Below are 18,043 nucleotides of genomic sequence, written 5' to 3' on the forward strand. Positions count from 1 at the left end.
TAGCAGGGTCCCATTTAATAAGGAAAACACTGGAATTGTTAAACGATTTGTACCCGGCATTAGATATGCATACAAAGTGAAACAGTGGCAGTGTCAACTGGTACACAGTGGTATAGTACAAGACATTCAACTTGACATGCACTCAATATCACAGTGGATTATTGATTAAAGTGCCCAAAAGGTTTCAAATGTCTATTGGGACTAATGCTACAAATTTTATTTGCCTTTGGATAAAATATTCATTTTGTGAGGTTGTAAAATGCTAATAACTCCATAACCATCCCCCACCACCACCACGTGTGTTACCAGTCGGTGTACATTAAAGAGTAAATACGATAGGGGTAAAAGAAGAACTATCGACAGTGTCAGCCGCTTTCAAGAAAAAATATATATAATGCATATACAAGTACTTTTGTACATTTAAGAAAATATTTCTCGTCAGTCCGTCACAGCATCTTTTACTTACAAATACACAAACTGATTTTGCATAACATGCATGGCTTTTCACAACAGTAAAACGCATGAGCGGGTGATCTATTAATAGACTCGCCCCATAATCCTTCATCAAATCTTTTCATGGGTCTGGCAAAGTCCTCTTGTAAAGATGTCAGACACAGGTGCCGCTGAATGAAAATCATTTTATTTCAAGAAAGAAGAGAATCGAGACCAGGGTTGTCAAACACATTTGAGCTTTTGGGGGACACATGGTTAAAAAAAAAAAAAAAACTCGCGGGGGCGATACGAGTGGATTAAAGAGAAGGAAAAAAAAGAGGGACAAAATAAACATAGAGAAAGGAAAGAGATAGATGAAAAGAGGAACAAGAAAAAGAAAGAGCAAGAGAGAAATAGAGAACAAGGGAGAGAGTGAAAGAGAAAGAAAAAACGAAAGAAACTGAAAGACAGAGAAAGAAAAAAGAAAGCAAGAGAGAAAAAGAGGAAGAAAAGAGGGAAGGATGGAGGGAGAGAGAGATTTAAAGTGAAAGACAAAGAAAGCGAGCATAAGAGAAAGGGAGACAGAGACAGAAGGAAAAAGATGAAAAGACAAAGAAAGAGACAAAGAGAAAGAAAGAGAAAGAGAAAAATAAGATCAAGAGAGAGAAATAGAAAGTAAGGGAGAGAGAAAAATTATAGAGTCAAAGAAAGGGAAAAGGAGAAAGATCAAGAGATAGAAATAGAAAGAAAGGGAGAAAGATAGAGAAAAAAATTAAGAGTAAGAGGGGAATAGAGCGAAATAAAGAGAGAGAAATATAGAAAAGAGTGAGAAAAAGTGTAAAAAAGAAATAGCGAACTAAAGAGAGTGATAAAGAGAGACAAAGACAGATAGAGAAAATAAGAAAAAGAAAGTAAAAAAACCAAACATGCTGCTCCAGTGTCTGAGTGGCGCCTGGGGACATCAAATGGACATATCTAATAACTGCAATTCAGTTTTCTCTTGCACTTCTCTCAGCCTTGTCTCGCGGGCCGGCATCAATCTGTTGGCGGGCCTCATCCGGCCCGCGGGCTGAATGCTTCACCACCCTGATCTTTAGAATCTTTAAAGTGAAATGTTGCTTTCAATGCATTGAAAAAATCTGTACACGGTGGCAATACTGTAATGTAATTCTCACAGCATAATTTAGACAGGCAAATTGTCAAACATCCTAGAGTGCCTGATAAAAGTATTGCACCCCTTCAAGAACATTTTGACATATTGCCATATTTCATGCTTCAAACTTACAGATAGAAAAATGTAAAAACAATCTGAGAATCAACAACATGTGAGACACAATCGTGAAAATAAACCACATTTTCTTTCCCAACATTTTATATTTTGCTAACAAATGAAAAAATAAAAAGGAGATGTTGCAAAAACACTGGCCCCCTTCGAGTTAATAATTTGTACAACCTCCATTGGCTACGATCACGTCTCTAAATGTTTAGCACATCCTGAAACAGAAACATTTGCCCAATCCTCTTATAAAACAGCTCAAGTTCCTTATAGTTTGATGGGAGATCATTTGTCCAGAGCATTTTTCAGATCTTTACACAAATGTTCTAGAGCAGGGGTCTCCAACAAGGTGCCCACGGGCAAGGGAGTGCCCCCTAAGTTAGTTACACCCATCTTCCCATCAACTCCTAGGATTTTCCCAGTCCCTGCCAAAGAAAAGCAACCCTAGAGCATCATGCTGCCACCACCATGTTTGACAATGGAGACGGTGTTTTCTGGGTGACGCGCGATGTTAACTCTTACACCAAACGTGTCACTTTGCGTTGAGCCCAAAAGTTCAATTTTGGTCTCATCTGAACTTAGAACCTTGTTCCACATGATATTTGTGCCTCTCATGTGGCTTTCCTGGCTTTGTTTATGGTATTCTTCAGAAAGGGTTTTCTTCTTGCCAATCTTTCATAAAGGGCAGAGTTATGCAGGGTACAACTAAAAGTAGTTTTATGCCCCTCTTCAACTGTGTATGCCTGCAGGTAATTCAATGTGACCATGGGCTTCTTGGTTGCTTCTGATTAGTTTTTTCCTAGTTTGGGCCGAAGGTTAAGAGGGAAGGCCAGTTCTTGGTAGGTTTGCAGTGGTTTTATACTCTCTCCATTTTGATAGAAGATGTGAAAATGTTGCAAAATCTTCTTGTATACCATTCCTGCTTTGAACTTTTCTAAAACTTTATCCTGGACATGCCTGGTGTGTTCTTTGGTATTCGTAATGCTGTCTGTTCTCCAGTGTCTGCTTTCACACACCTCTGAACCCATCAGAGACCAGTTGCATTTAAACAGACTTAATGCACTCTGTCATTGTTGGTCATTTAGGTCATCATTGAATAATTCAGAATTCTTTAAAAAAAACTTCTGGAGTCAGTTGGCTGAGATGTTGTGAATATAATATAAAATGTTGAAATAATTTGGTGTCACCTCATGATTGTTTATCACATGATTGCTATAAAAGATTTTTAGTTTTTAACTTGAAGCCTAAAATATGACAATTAACAAAAGTTTTTTTTTTTTTTCGGGGGGGCAATGTTGTTGCTAGTTACTGTATATGTAGTCCATATTCAGTTTAATTGACCATCTACTGTTATGTCGGCAGATCCCCACTTAAGTTTATTGATTTGGAGCAGGGGTCTCATGCTCCTGGGGCCATCTGACCTAGTGTCTAGGTGAGGTTGGGCCAAATCGTGTTTCCACAAAGAAATTTAGATATTTTTTTTAAATCCACCGTTTTATTCCTGACACAAAATAAGAAATAAAAAAACATTAAGAATTTATATGAGAATCCTTTAATCAGTAATAAATTCATCCATTACCAGCTAGGGCTACAATTAAAGGGGCAATGTGTATATTCAGTGCCCCTTAGTGGTAAAAAAAGTAATTTAATAAAAAAAGATTATTGATTTAAATAATTAGCAAACATTTATGAACCATCGTGTAGATGTGCCTCGTTTTTTAAATACTCCTAAGTCGAGAAATCTCTATCTTACATAACATGAGCCTCACCTAGAGGGAGATGACAGAGATACAGCATACAGACATATATAAATTGTCTAGCATCTTACTGCTACGGGTACGTAAAAAAACAATAACCTGGCAAACGGCTGGGCAAAAAAAAAAGAACAAAATGGTGCTTTATGGTCACCTAGAGTTTCTGTTCCGCAAGTTTGAGACCTCTGGTTTAGACATTCAGACTCCATTCAGACGGTTCATTCACATCCATCTAGCTGCATGATTGGTGCAGTGTCATATACTTCTTAATGGTGAGGTGCAGGGAAAAAGTTTATGGAGAGGGGGATCTGGCCGGCGTGCTCCGACTGGGAAAGGAAACGGACATTGAGGGTGGACTCGTAGAATTTTGGTGCGTGGTTTCCTCGTCCTCTCTGCCACTTTTGTCTTTTCCCTTCCCCCTACCGGCACCATGGCCCTCAAGTCCCTCAGAGTTCTCTAGCATCTCCTTGATGAGTGGAGGCATAGAGCCGGGGATTTCCATTTTCAGTGTGATCACTCTTTCTGCTCCTATGAGTTAAAAAGAGAGGGAAACTGTTAAAACAAATCGATGAAAAAAGTGGAAGTGAATGAAGTACGTTTGACAAGGGAGCTATATTTGTTTACAGCAGGGTTTCAGGCCGTGTTCGGGCAAAAAGCGTCAATCAATAAGCCGGGCTGATCCGGGCATCTCTCTCGCTGTCTATTTTTTCTCGTGGAGGATTTGCACAGCATGCATGATGTTCGGTTGCATATCTGTCGGGATTATCGTGTGTTTTGGAATACTTATTTTGCACAGTTGGATTCTATCTAATGTTGAGGATGGCTAGGGGACGTAATGGTAATTTATGTCTGCTTTTTGGAACTAATTTGATCCAAATAAATACATGTTAGTACTATTTGCCTGGAAATATCCTGATCATTGAAAAATTGAGGTACCACCCCTTTGAGTCGGTTTATGATTACGTTAAACACAGCAAAATAAAGTTTTCAACTATATTGCAAACTTTGCCATTATAAAGAAATCTGAAATGTTTCTATTAGAACTGTTACAGAACAAAGGCAAGGGAAAAAGCAGCAATATGACAAAAATACAAATACTGTATAACAATTTCAAATAGAGAACTAAAATTCATTCGATTACAGACTGTTTTGAAGATAAATACAGTAATGCAAAATAAAAGTCAACCGTTTTGTATTGGTGATGTTGCCATAGTGACATATAATTTACAGGTTTCTTCCCCCCCAGGAACAGTTAGATGTTTACATTTTTGGTTGCAGGGTGAGCTTTTGTGATGATTTTATGTAAATTTGTGGTGTTGTCAAAACTGGCATTTCCCTTTTCTGTAGTTAGGAAACAAGTCGACACTATGTTGCGCTTCCCTTTTGCCTCTGTCATTTTTTAGCCTGGGTGCGTAGATTTTGCCCTTCTGCCTGGGAGGCAGGATAAAGCAGCAGGGCAGGTAGGGAAAGGTGCTAAATATGTGCTTGTCAGTTAGCACGCATAAACTTAGAGAGTAGCCAAGGGTGCTTCGCATTAGTATGGATCCGATCCAAGTACTGTCTTACCATCGATTATATCAATAATTGAATTGATCTGGCCACCCCTAGCAGTATTGCTATAATGCAGATTTTCAATGTGCATTGTGTTCTGCATTCTGATTGGCTAAACAGTCACTCTGCCTCTAGCTGTGCATAAAAAACGTTTTGGTCAAATATGTACCCATTCGTAAAAGATTGACCGATGTGGGTTTTTCAGGGCCGATACTGATTATTAGTATCAAGAGGACACCGATAACCAATCTTTTGAGCCCCTAGTCATTTGCTGTGAATGCTCGATCCAAGCAAAAACATGAAAACAACATTCTGGGTGACAGGAGGATAATAAAAAATAAAGTAACAAAAAACAATCCACAAAGATGAATCTATAATCCTATCAAGATGCCAGTCGGGGCATGTTCCTATTTTGCTGTAGATGGAAAATAGTTGCTTTTGACATATGTGGCAAATATGGAACTCACCTTTCACACTGATGCTCCTGAGGTCAGTGATTTTCATCAGGATCTTGGGGAACATACATGGTCGGTCAGGTCTCCTCCTTCGAACATAGAGCTAAAAAAATAGATGTTAAAAATGCATTGTTTAAAATTAGACACTACACAAATTAATATGAGACAAGTGTAGGTATAAAAATACTTGGATTTGTAATTATTTCGCTATCCAAAACATTAGTGGATAGCGGTAAAGATTTCCTGATAGCCACAAATTAATGGTGTATGACCGTATTTGATCTTAGAATTTATTTTTTTACACTAGAGATCAAAATTTGAGAAAAACATTTTTAATTTTTAAATAATACAATCTTCACTTATCAACAGTTTAAGAACATTTTGACATGTCAATGCCATGCTACTACAACACTCTTTCACGAATTGGATGAGGCATTTTAACAAAATTAAAGCCTGAATACGCCAAAAATGCACTGATCAAAATTAGAGAACAGTTTCCCACTTAATGGTGCTAATCTGACAGATGGTGCCATAGTTTGGGAGATATTTTTTGCAGCAGGAGTTGGGCTTCTGGTACAGCTACATGGCCAAGTGTATGCAAATGTGTATCAAAACCTTCTTCAACAGCACATGGTTCCTTACTTGGTTCACCACTCAATCAGCCTGCAGTCTTCTTGCAGGACAATGGTCCATGTCACACAGTAAAACGGGTAAAGAATTTTTTCGAGGGTAGAAACATTGAATTAATGGCATGGCCTGCCCAGAGTCCTGATCTAAACACAATAGAGAACCTCTGGTAATACTTGTTTAATAAGTTCTCCAACTTTGATCTCCAGTGTATATGTGACTTGAATGTGTTTGTAGACATCAAAAAGAACATAACATGGTGGGTTTTAAAAAAAATACATTGCCTGGAGAGATTATATTCCAAATCAAAAGTCAAACCTTCAGAGCTTCAAGCATTGGCTCTTGAAGAACATCCACTTTGTCTGACTCCTCAAGATCCTGACGGTCTGTTGGATTTGCACAAAAACATGGTATTAATACGAATGATCCTTTTTTTATTTAGAGCAGCACAAAAAAAATCACCAACCACTGATTAACAAAAAGAAACAACAAAACATTAGGACCCAAACTGATCCTGCATACTTTTATACAATACATAAACATGTGCCCAAAGGGAGTAGGCTAAAGCCGAAGCTTTTAAGTGCCTACCCCTGTTCCATTATACCCTTGCAGGGAAGACATATTGAAACTCAAACAGAAAAACTGAACTTTACCCCACAAAAAGGAAATTAGAAAACAGAGAAATTAAATTTAAACCTTTAAGTGTCACTAGTGACTCCCACAACATATAACACCCCCTCAAAACTTTGATATAATAATCCTCCGTAGCATGTTTATATAAAATAAATGTGGTATAAAAAAAATTAAACTGAAAATTGTAATGTTCTCATCTAAGACAGGGGGCTCCAATATGGTGCCCGATGGACACCAGGGTGCCACCCAAGGAAATAGCTGGGTTATAGTAAAATATAGTTGTTGGCTCAGTCTATTTAACCCATCCATGCGTCATTCTCTTCTATATGTATCCTCACTAGGGCGTGCTGAAGCCAATCCAAGCCATCTTTAGGTGGTATAACCTTTTTGTGTGGTAGCACATTTCTTCACCGGTCATGTGATTTACACGTTATTGTTTCAAAACTTCTCTAAGCTGGGACAGCTGATCTCGTACCTCAAGATCAGCAAATACCTCGAAAATCACCTCAGAAGATGCTCTGTAATGTTCACACACTCCAGAATATGATTTAGGAAAAAGTAGCAAAGAAGAAGAAAGATAAACCTGAGAAAGTGTCTGGAAAAACATGGCACTTCATTGTGAGAATGATGAACCAATAGAGAAAGTACAAGAGATGTTCCATGTTAATGTACGGGGAAAGCTTACTGGAACACCTGATAAATCAACTGTTAAAATACCAAAGACACTTAATGATAAACTTGATAAAGTACCAGAGAAAGTACCAAAGAAGTTTCTAGGTAAGTATCTCCCTGCTGGACATGTGCATCGAAGAGTATCAGAAAGTCTTCTTGATGAATCTGGTAAAGCATGATTAAAACTTCATGGTTTACCTAAGAAGGTATAAGAGAAGTTACCAGGGAGGCTTCATGATCAATCTGAGGACCTACCAGAGAAACTATCAGGGCAGGGGACACCCTAAAGTGGTTGCCTGCCAGTTGCACGGCACATTGAGAGAAACAACCATTCATACACTCATTCATACCTAGGGAAAATTTGGACTAGCCTATTGACCTGGCATGCAGGTCTTTGGACTGTGGGAGGAAACCAGGGGAGAATATGCAAACCGGTAGGCGCTACAGGTCCCTCAAAACAAGGACAAACTAGACACACAGACAGCTTCTTCCCCAGGGCCATCACCACCCTAAACGAGCGCACAAAACCTGCGACATATTTTGTGATTTTCTTTTTTGTTGCTGACAAATGTTATTGTACATCTGCAGTACCTCCACAGAGCAGGCAGATGGCACTTAGCAACCCAGTCTCTGCATCATCCATCTCCAGTGGGAGGAGCTGGTTGGCGAAGGAGAAGACCAAGTCCGTTAGCGGCCCAAAGCCAGCATTGTGCATCTGAGTGCGATTGAGCGTGAGTCCATCAGAAAAGGTCATTGTATCCTGGTCCGGAGTGTAGCGCGTGCAGATCCTTAAAATCTAAGGTGTAGAAAAACAGCCTTTTACTTTTGATAATTTTGTTTACGGTTGAATCCGGGTCAAACGCGGTAAACAGACCAGTATGTCGAGGCAGGCAGCTTTGAGAAGAGTGATCTGATCTGCAATGGTTAACGTCGTAAATCCGGGCAGCTGCTTGGCGAACTCCACTGTCCTTATAATGCATTTTGTGGACAGTTCACTAAACTTGTCCCAAAGGTTCACATCCAGAGGGACTCGATGCTCGGCACTGTTGCTCTGCAAGCAAAAAAGGAGACATTAACTCATTCAATGCCAGACGTTTTCTCATTAGGAAAGTGCAGGTGCCAGCCAATCTTTGCCTTTATGGCTCATTTTTGAAGGTCTAGAGAAAATGTAGTTTTGAAGCTATAAAGGCATAGAAAATATCAAAAGAGAGCCTAAACCCCTCACCTTTTAAAAACAAACGTATGTGTCTAACCTTTACCATTGTTCAGTAAAGAAGTATGCCTTTCAAGCAGAACTTTCACTTTGGTACTTTAATTTGCATTTGTGATACCTCCAATATCTAATCCATACAATGCGCTCTATTAACACAAGTACACGTTGCTTGCAAAATAACATTTTATTGCAATAACACTGAACTTATGTGTAAACTTTTCAAGAACCTTGCAAGAACCTTTCAGTGCCCAATGTTTCCTGGTGACGTGATCACATGTATCGGTTGCTGGATAGAGAAAGTAGGAGCTCCTTAATATGCGGACAAAGATCTGATCAAAGCCACTCCTGCCATTTAGTGGTCATTTATCTTACCGAAATAGTTCACAGAGGCTTGATACTTACTGCTGAGCAGCACCAAAGCCTTGAAAGAATTTAGTTCAAAATAAATAAGTAAGTAATGATAAGAAAAAGAAGAAACACATTTTACGTTTTGGCAATCAGGGACAATTACTATGAAAATGTATACACTGTGATACTCAATGTATTAATTGACTCACTTCTACATAAAAAAATCCATTGTTTAAAAACTAGGAAATAAAAATCGAAATAAAAAATGTGTGTACCGTAGTGTACTTCCCCAGCTGGCCAAGTGAGGGGAATGTGTCTTGGTGTGCACGGCGAACTCGCTCAATCATCTGCTCCGTTTCTTCAGATAAAATGTAAACCTCCACCTCCACTGGCCTCTTCTCCTCCTTCTTCTTCTTTGTCCGGTCATTTCGGACCACTAAAGACAGCAAATCTCATAATTTAATGTTTAAAAAATGTTTGTAAAAATATGGGGAAAAATATATATATAAATTAAAGGGGACACGGTGCAATATTTGGGGTTCGTACAACTTTTTGATGGCCAAATTCAAACACGTTTTAAAGACTTTAAAAGCCACGTTTCCAATTCATCCAATACCATTAAAACAAGAAACAAGGTAAACCTTTGTTTCAAACACAAACTCTTGTCCCACCGTATTTCATAACCATAAAAACCCAACTTGCAGCCCAAACCCTAGCTCGTAACCATAGCCCTACACCTAACCCTATTTCAAACTGAAACCCTTGCTCTAAACGTATTTTAGAACCCTACATTACGTTTAAAACCCTAACAAGGAGCTCAAACCCTAATTCCTATACCTAAATCTAGCTGTAACCCCAGCCCATAAGCTATTTCAGCACCCTAAATTCAATTTGATACCCTAATAAGAAACCTAAACTTTAATTTATGACCATTGCCCCAATCCCATTTTGGAAGTATAAATTAAGTTTAAAACCCTTACTTGAGGCCCAAACCATAGCTCCTAACCGTAGCCCAACACATAACCTAAGAAACATGTTAACAATTTAAAGCACTTCACCCAAAATTTAAGCACGTTTCAAACCTTGAAAATACAAAATTAAAATTCAAGCCTTTTCAAGGATTTTAAACACCCGTACGAACCCTGAATATGTGACCGCCACTTGTCACTGTATTGTGTTGTGCAAGCACAAGTAAGAATACTAACCACATGACCCAACGTGACCTAACTGAACTGAAAAATTGCCTTTTAGTAGCCCACCCCTCTCTATATTTCTCTTCGGGTAAAATAATAGCATCTAGGGACCATCAACAAAATCACATTTTTAATCTGAAAGCATACAGATGCAACACCGTAATGATCACAGGCATATGCTAAAGTGTTATAGGGACAGGACCTTTTTTAATGTGCTTCTTCGTTCACAAGTCACTGTAAACTACAGCCGCGGCCAAAAATAAATTGTTTTTTGAATATCTTGTGATTATGGCAATGGAGTTTTCTCGTGGGGGCTTTGCATTTCACACCTACACCTTCAGCAGGGGTAAGAACTTAAACAGAGCTCGTGTCGGGCCTAAAATGCTGTCAATCATTATGAGCAGGTCTGGCCGGGCTCCTGTGTTGCCATTTTTTAAAAATATTCTGTTCTTCTTTGTCTCTCTGCCTCTCTAAAGTACCGCGTGCATTAAATCGGTGCTGCTGTGGTTCATGGTCAAATTTTCAGCCCGTCAATCTGACAGGCGGCCTAAAAATTTTCTCGTCATCTCTTGAAAATAGATCTGTCAGTGATGGAAAATTGTTGATTAATGTAACCTCTGCACACAGAGAAATGTAAAAGATGTAAACACAGTCTTGTTACCCTATTTTTATTAAAGTGTGTATTTTATGCAGCACTATTTAAATACTCTATATCAACACGTTACATTGGGTATTTATTTAATATATTCCTTTTACTTATTATTGTTTAATTTTCAACACGAGGATACTGCTGGAAGAGTAAATTTCCCTACGGAGATGAATAAAGTATCTATCTATCTATCTATCTATCTATCTATCTTGTTTAACTTGGATTTAATAAGAAAAAAACGGCCTTTGCATGTTGATTTCTGACCGTGGCAAAAAATACAGTAATGGCCAAAATGTGATTAGTTATATGCTTAAATATGGAAGCACACAACTGGCAGCAGCATAATCAGGAAGTAAAGCAATGAAAGGAGGCTGAGAGATAATTTGGAATTGTTGAATAAGTATTCATGGAAAAAATTGTAATTACATGACATCATTCAGATATTATTGGGTCAGCAGAAAACATGTTTCAGGCCCTGGCAGCAAATTACTGCCGTTTTCTCTCTTGTATAACTTTTTGTCAGAATGTGCTGGTACTTGTGTTTGAGAATTTTTCATTTTGTATTTTAGAAACACAGGGTAATGGTCTTTTCTAAAATAGTCAATAGATGGCGACAAAATCTTACATTGAAATGCTACTTGAATGTCATTCGGGGTACAACACATCTCCAAACTGAAAACCCTTTAGTTCAGTTTGACTAATTGTTTTGTTTTAAAAGGACAGTGTGTATTATTCAGTGCCTCCTGGTGCTAAAAACATTTGAAAAAACAAAAGTAACAATGATTTAAATGATCATCAAAAACATTTGAACTATCATGTAAACGTGCATTAATTTAAATATGTGTCAGTCTAGCAATAAGCATTTGTTGACATATGATGATCCTCACCAATGGAGCTGACATGATTGGCACCCATATTGCTTTTTTTGCACACAATTTTAAGGATTTCTTTCCCCATTAAAAAAAAAAAAAAAACATCTTTGCTCATTTTAAATAGTATTTTTCTTTGCTTCTCTTTTCTTTTTCATTATTACTTCTTTTTCTTTTCCCTTTTGTCTTATTCTACTTTTTTCCTCTTACTTTTTTATTTTTTCACATCCCTTTTATCATATATCTTTTCTTCATTTTTTATATTTTCTGTCCCTTCTCTACTTCTTTTCTTTCCTTTTTTCTTTTATTTTTTTTCATTCTTTCTTTGCGAGAAGCTAGGCAGAAAAAGTAAGGGAATATAATATTGCATTTTTGTCCCTTTAAATCTACATAGTTTGTATTCAATTTTGTCCTCCATTTTGGTTGCAAACCAATACACCATACACATAGCGGTTAAATATTGCACAGTATACCTTTAAACTTAATTTAATTAATTCATATTAATCAATTTGATTTGTAATGAACTTACATTCCTTGGACATTCCAACATCGAGGCATTTCTGTAGTCGACAGGATTGACAGCGGTTCCGTGTTACTTTGTTGATGACACAAACTTTGTCTCGATGACAAGTGTAAGTCATGTTTTTCTGGATGCTCCTTCGAAAGAAACCCTTAAACAAAAATATGTACATTTTTATATCAAAAAAACAAGGTTGCTACTAAAATCTTTGAATATCTTGTGAAGCCAAAACTTTGACCCCCCAAAATACTAAGTGCATTTTTGTGTTTTGAACGCATTTGGAGATAAAAGAGAAGAGTGATCTGAGACTAACAAAAACTCACACAATGGTTAACAAAGTAAACACTAATTCCATGTTAAGATTTTCTGTGTGTGTGTTTATGGGATTAGATAAGGCTGAGAGGATTAGTGATCCTAGGGGAGGTGTAAAGGTCGTGGCCTCTCCCCTGACACGTTATGCAATTAGCCATTGCAAGACGAGACTGGGCAAACTACTGTACGGGGTCCACATGCGGCACTTCAGGATTTTTCAAAAATGGTCAAAATATAATATAAAATAATATAATTATATATATATGTATGTATGTATGTATGTATATAGTGATAGTAAATAAAGCACTAGTAATAAAAAATGTTTTATTGGTGCCAACTTTGTCCCAAGTATCCTCTTGTGTGTCGACAACAAAAACACTACTAAACTATTTATATTTAGTGCTTAAAAATGGAACTAGTATATACTATAGAAATACTACAAAAATAATACTGAAGTAAAACTATAATTAAAAAAACAATACAACTACAGGAAATACTACAAAAATAACACAAATGTAAAAGTACAATAAAAAACACTACTACAAGAAAAAAATACAAAAATACCACATTATTACTATAAATTTAAATATCAAATTTAGAAGTCAAAAAAAAGGTACCTGGTATAGTAATTGGTCTTCATTCTAAAGGGGCAAAAAAACTATAGAAATAATACAAAAATGCTACTACAGTAAAACAAAAATACTACGACACAATTATTACAATCAAAATACAACAAAATACAACTAAAACTACAGTAAAGTTACAAAAATATACATCAAAACTACAACAAGAATGCAACATAAATAGAAATATTAAAAAAATAAAATACAGTAATGCTAAAAACATCCGACTGCAAAAATACTGCAAAAATACCAGAATATATAAATACAGTAATACTGCAAAACCAAGTACAGTATCAAATTTAGTGCTTATAACAGGGACTTTATTAAGTTTGTTGTTTGAATTGTGAGGGTTTCAAAACCAATTTCATAAAATTAATATCTTTAAAGACAAACATGAAGAAATATTACAAGTAAATGTTTGCATGTTTATTTATTCAGAAAAGGATCAAATTGGATAGGTCTCCAATATTGGCCCCTTGGCCAATTTTTTTTAACCCAGTGCGACTCCAAATCGTTGCACAGTCCCTGTTGTAAGACTTCCCGAAGATTGGAGCCACATTGGGTTAAAATAAAATGGCTGAGGGGAAAGACCAGAAGAAAAAACATGATCGCTACTGATACCTTAGCGATGCATAAGGATAAAAGATAACATTTCTTATATGCATTTAAAATTGTATGAACATAATGCATTTAATTTTTTAATTTTATTGTAATTAAGTTATGATTTCATCAAATTGGTTTTAAAACACTTAAAAACCAACTAAAGTAATTTTCTTAGCTTGAAAATAAATAATATGCATTGAAAAAGTGTTTTTCTTTGATGAATATCTTGACAACTAGAATAGGTATTTGTCAGAGACGGCCAAAATCCTCCTTGCTCATCACAAATAAAATGTGAAAATTCAGGTTTACTCCGGGCCGGGTCCCTCAAATCATGTTACCGTATTTTCCGCACTATAAGGCGCACCTAAAAGCTTTTTTTTTTTCCCCCAAAAGCTGACCATGCGCCTTATAATACAGTGCGCCTTATATAAGGATCAATATTAAGTCGCAAAGTCTTGCAACTAAAGCAAGCAGCCGCCGACTAGATTTTCCCCCGAAGGCGAAGTCGTCCGCGGTGTATGCTGGGATTTATGTACCGGCGTTTCATTTCCTAACCAATGTGTCAATCATCATTTGAATCAGTCACTATTGGCTAAAGTTATTTTGAGGTAAAGGGGGCGGATCCTTTTTATCATTTACAGGCTCGTATTGGCTGAAGGGATGAAAAAAAGCCTGCAATTGGCCGAAAAAGATGAATGTGAATCACACGTTGGGTTGCACTACGGCATAGAGAAAACATGTTTTACTATTCTGTATTTGTAAATATTTTACTCTCCTGGATTACACTCACGGTATTAAGAAGACCATGGTTACGTGAAGGCTGCAAGAGAACTTAGGTGAGCTATGCGGATTTATATTTTCCCGGTATCTTGTTTTAGAACTATCTTGATCTTTCTGTGATGAGTCTTTTTTTAAACTAAATTCAATTCAAAGTGTTTATTGTCATATGCACAGTAAAGAACCCCGTTTCCCTGTGCGCCCTATAACCCGGTGCGCCTTATAGTGCGGAAAATACGGTAATTGGTTGGGCTCGGCCTGGTTCAAGCTTTTAAATGTAAATGGTCTGCATTTATATAGCTCTTTTCAAGTCAATGAAGACCTCCCAAAGCGCTTTACAATGTGCTTTACGATTTTCCCTTTTACACACTAACTAACCGATAGTAGCGTCAGCCATGCAAGGCAACTACCTACTATTCATACCCAGGGGCTGGGCCGGCTGGCTTTTTAAGGCCGATCCTACCACTATTTTTTTTGCTATGTTGTAATATTTTTGCAGTATTTCTGTAGTAGTATTTTTGTAGCAGACACACAGATGGACAAAGGGGATACAGCTGGAATACAAAAACAACGTTTATTGATATTGAATGTTTTATCGTGATAACACCTAGGCTTAACCCTTGCTTAATTTTATCAGTACAAGTTCTGTTTCAAAAATTCTGAGTTTCATTGTTGCTGGTTTTACTTAATGATAAAGAAAACAAAATTGCTGTCCGATCAGCCTACGGTAGGCAATGTTCCCTCTAATTTTCCACGGGTCTGAGCGTTCACACAAAGTCAGTGAGCAACGCTTGAAACAACAGTGAGCAACCATAATCCCAAGTGTGGCAAGATAATTAATTATCAAACATGTCAAAAACTTGATATCAAGTTACATTTTGCTGAGTTTCAGGCAATGCAAAATTATTTTTCTCTTTTGAATTAATTGACTCATGTACTATTGCAAAGGTTGTACGGCCGACAAACATTTCTTTCACAAGACGTCAATTCTTTCACAACATATCCATTTGTTTTTATTTCCCGATATATTTTGTCGCATAATATTAACATTTTTGGGGGGTTATTTAGTCGGTTGTAAGATACAGAACTGTACTTAATCACATCTTTTAGTGGAAGTACAATGCTGGCAAGATTCACTTGATATAATTGGAAATTATTTGAATGCAACACAAACTTTTTCTTTTTTTTTTTCTACTTTTTTTAAAATTCCTTTAAAAAAATGTGATTGTGTTTATTTTTTCCGAGCTGTTCTTTTTGTTTTCTATTTACTTTTTTCCTACATTTCTTTCTTTCCTTTTTTTCTGGCTTTTTTTCAAAAAATTTCCTTCTTTTTTCTCTTGCTTTTGTTTCTTTTTTTCCCAGCTTTCCACTACTTTTTCATTTTGGTCTTTTTGTCTTTTTGTTCTATTCCCCGCTTCCTTTAAGTCATTTTGCGCATAATTTGACATACTATTTGGTCATGTTGGGATTAAAGAAGCAAAAACAACCCGAAGATCCGTTTAGGACCCGAAAGAGACGGTTCCTTTTAGTGAGCCGAGCCGAAGAAGCCGGTTCTCCGACAAACTCTACTAACTTTACTCAACTTCGTCCTCCTTCGACTTGACTTCAAAATACCGCATTTAGGACAACGTCAGAGGAACCCGTGTATTTTTACCTTCATGCACTGTAACTTTGACTTGAGTCGCTTCTTAATTAGTAATTTTGAGCCCTCATTTTTGTGCGCTGGCTAGATTTTCTTGTGCGCTGAGAATGTGCAAGCAGTGCGCAATTGCGCACGCGCGCAGCTTAGAGGGAACACTGACGGTAGGATGTCTCGACAAGGTAAGACATTTCGGAAAAACACTGGATTAAAAAGGCCGACGGGCTGGAGTTTGCCCACTCCTGCTCAATTAGTTGCAATTGGACAAGATTGCCTACCTTGCAACCTTCACATGCACTGACTCCATAGTGGTATCCTGAGGATTTATCCTGACATACAAAGCAAGGTTTGTAGATCCGTGGCGGAGGTGGTGGAGATGGAGGGCTTGTGACCAGCAAATCCTCTCCAGAACTTGTGCTTTCAGTTTCTATTGCTGCAAGAATTGAACAAAAACAAATCAGTGAAACACCAAAATAAAAACTTTTCTGCAATCAGTTGATTCACATTTGGGTCCCTTACATATTTAGAATCTAACCTGGTTACAATTTTGACACATGTAATTTGCAGGGTGGGTGCCCTTTTTTAATGGCTATATCCAAGCACATTTAAGGACTTTAGAGGAAATTTTCAATTTCTCCTGTACCATTAAAAGAAGAAATCCGGTGTAAATCATGTATTTTGCAGACATAAATCTGATTCACAAATGTGATTTTTATCATACGTATGCATATATCAAGATATATTTTGAGATGTTCCGTAAATCGTGAATATATTTGGTTTTGAGACAAATCTTTCGTCATATAGCTGTTGGATAAAAATTATCTGCAAATATCAAAGTATAATGTAGTTAGTTGCATTTTCAGTTGCAGGAATTTCTTCCCATTACATTTCACCACTAGGAAACACTTATTTCTTTTTTTTAACCCAGCCCATAATAAATGTCATTAATTGAGTCGAATGCCTGCACCAATAATTTAATTTCCTTTTTTTAGGTGTATCATGCACCTGCTTTCTTGGGCTGAACCCATAAGGGCCAATAACGCTTCAAAAGACAATGACATACGAACTAATGTAAGTGTCTGATGATCACAAGGGAAACAAGAAATGCAATGGCAAAGCGAAGCCACCAGGGAGTAGTGTGAGCCTCATTTTTAAGCAGACTTGAGAAACATGGCAACAATTTCAAGCATTTACAAGCATGTTAACCCCTTAAAGTTCCTGTAAAATCCGCCTAAAATCCCATTACAAGACGTACCCAAAAAATGTTAATGCTGTCCTTGTACAGTTTACAGAATATTGACAATTTGGTCTCTTTTGAAAGTTAACACTCTCAAACTGAAATAATCACTGCAAGTGCAACAACGTTGAGCGATCTTAGTTGGAACACATAGAAATAGAAGGTTTTTATACCCGCCTGAATTGTTTTTGCCATCAAATACCTGCAAAAGGGTGTAGCATGGGCCTCTTAGCGAAAGAAATGGGTGAGACAATAGCTTGAAGTCTTACCTAGTATCTTGTGAAATTTGATCACAATCTGAAAATGATTTTTCTATTCTATGGCCAGTTCTTACACTTTGTGAAAGATTTGTAAATGTTAAACTTCTCTTTCCAGAAGTTAATCAATGATTGTGTAAACCTGTGCGTAATAATGGTGCATAAAAATGGATTACAATGGGCTTTGTGCTCATTTACTTTCGGCTTTGATTTCAAAATTTTAAAATACAACTTTTTTCAAGAATTTCAAGCACTCGCATGAACCCAGAATTTGCAATCAATGTACCAGTAGTTTGTAAACGTTGACACTACATTGTTATCAGCAAAGACAAGAGAAGATTATTGTGACTCATGAGACAGGAGAGTGGAATGGGAAAAATAAATAAAACATTGTTAAGTGGAT

The 18,043-nt window shown here is 37.0% G+C and overlaps 1 protein-coding gene across 1 annotated transcript in view; it reads right to left on the reverse strand.

The window, feature by feature from the left end:
- Positions 1-18,043, reverse strand: part of LOC148375106 (retinoic acid receptor alpha-A-like) — a 44,515-nt gene continuing 26,472 nt past the window's right edge. Inside the window, exons 2-9 of the mRNA XM_088344807.1 lie at positions 16,425-16,579; positions 12,202-12,343; positions 9,237-9,397; positions 8,275-8,451; positions 7,992-8,196; positions 6,414-6,481; positions 5,481-5,571; positions 1-3,990 (exon numbers count right to left, since the gene is read on the reverse strand). Of these exons, the coding sequence (XP_088200933.1) occupies positions 3,755-3,990; positions 5,481-5,571; positions 6,414-6,481; positions 7,992-8,196; positions 8,275-8,451; positions 9,237-9,397; positions 12,202-12,343; positions 16,425-16,579 (1,235 nt within the window). The 3' untranslated portion in view covers positions 1-3,754. The remainder of the gene's footprint in view (positions 3,991-5,480; positions 5,572-6,413; positions 6,482-7,991; positions 8,197-8,274; positions 8,452-9,236; positions 9,398-12,201; positions 12,344-16,424; positions 16,580-18,043) is intronic.

Source organism: Urocampus carinirostris, chromosome 1 (genome assembly GCF_059441175.1).
Source record: "Urocampus carinirostris isolate Australia breed hairy pipefish chromosome 1, RoL_Ucar_1.0, whole genome shotgun sequence".
In the NCBI taxonomy this organism is placed as follows: Eukaryota; Metazoa; Chordata; class Actinopteri; order Syngnathiformes; family Syngnathidae; genus Urocampus; species Urocampus carinirostris.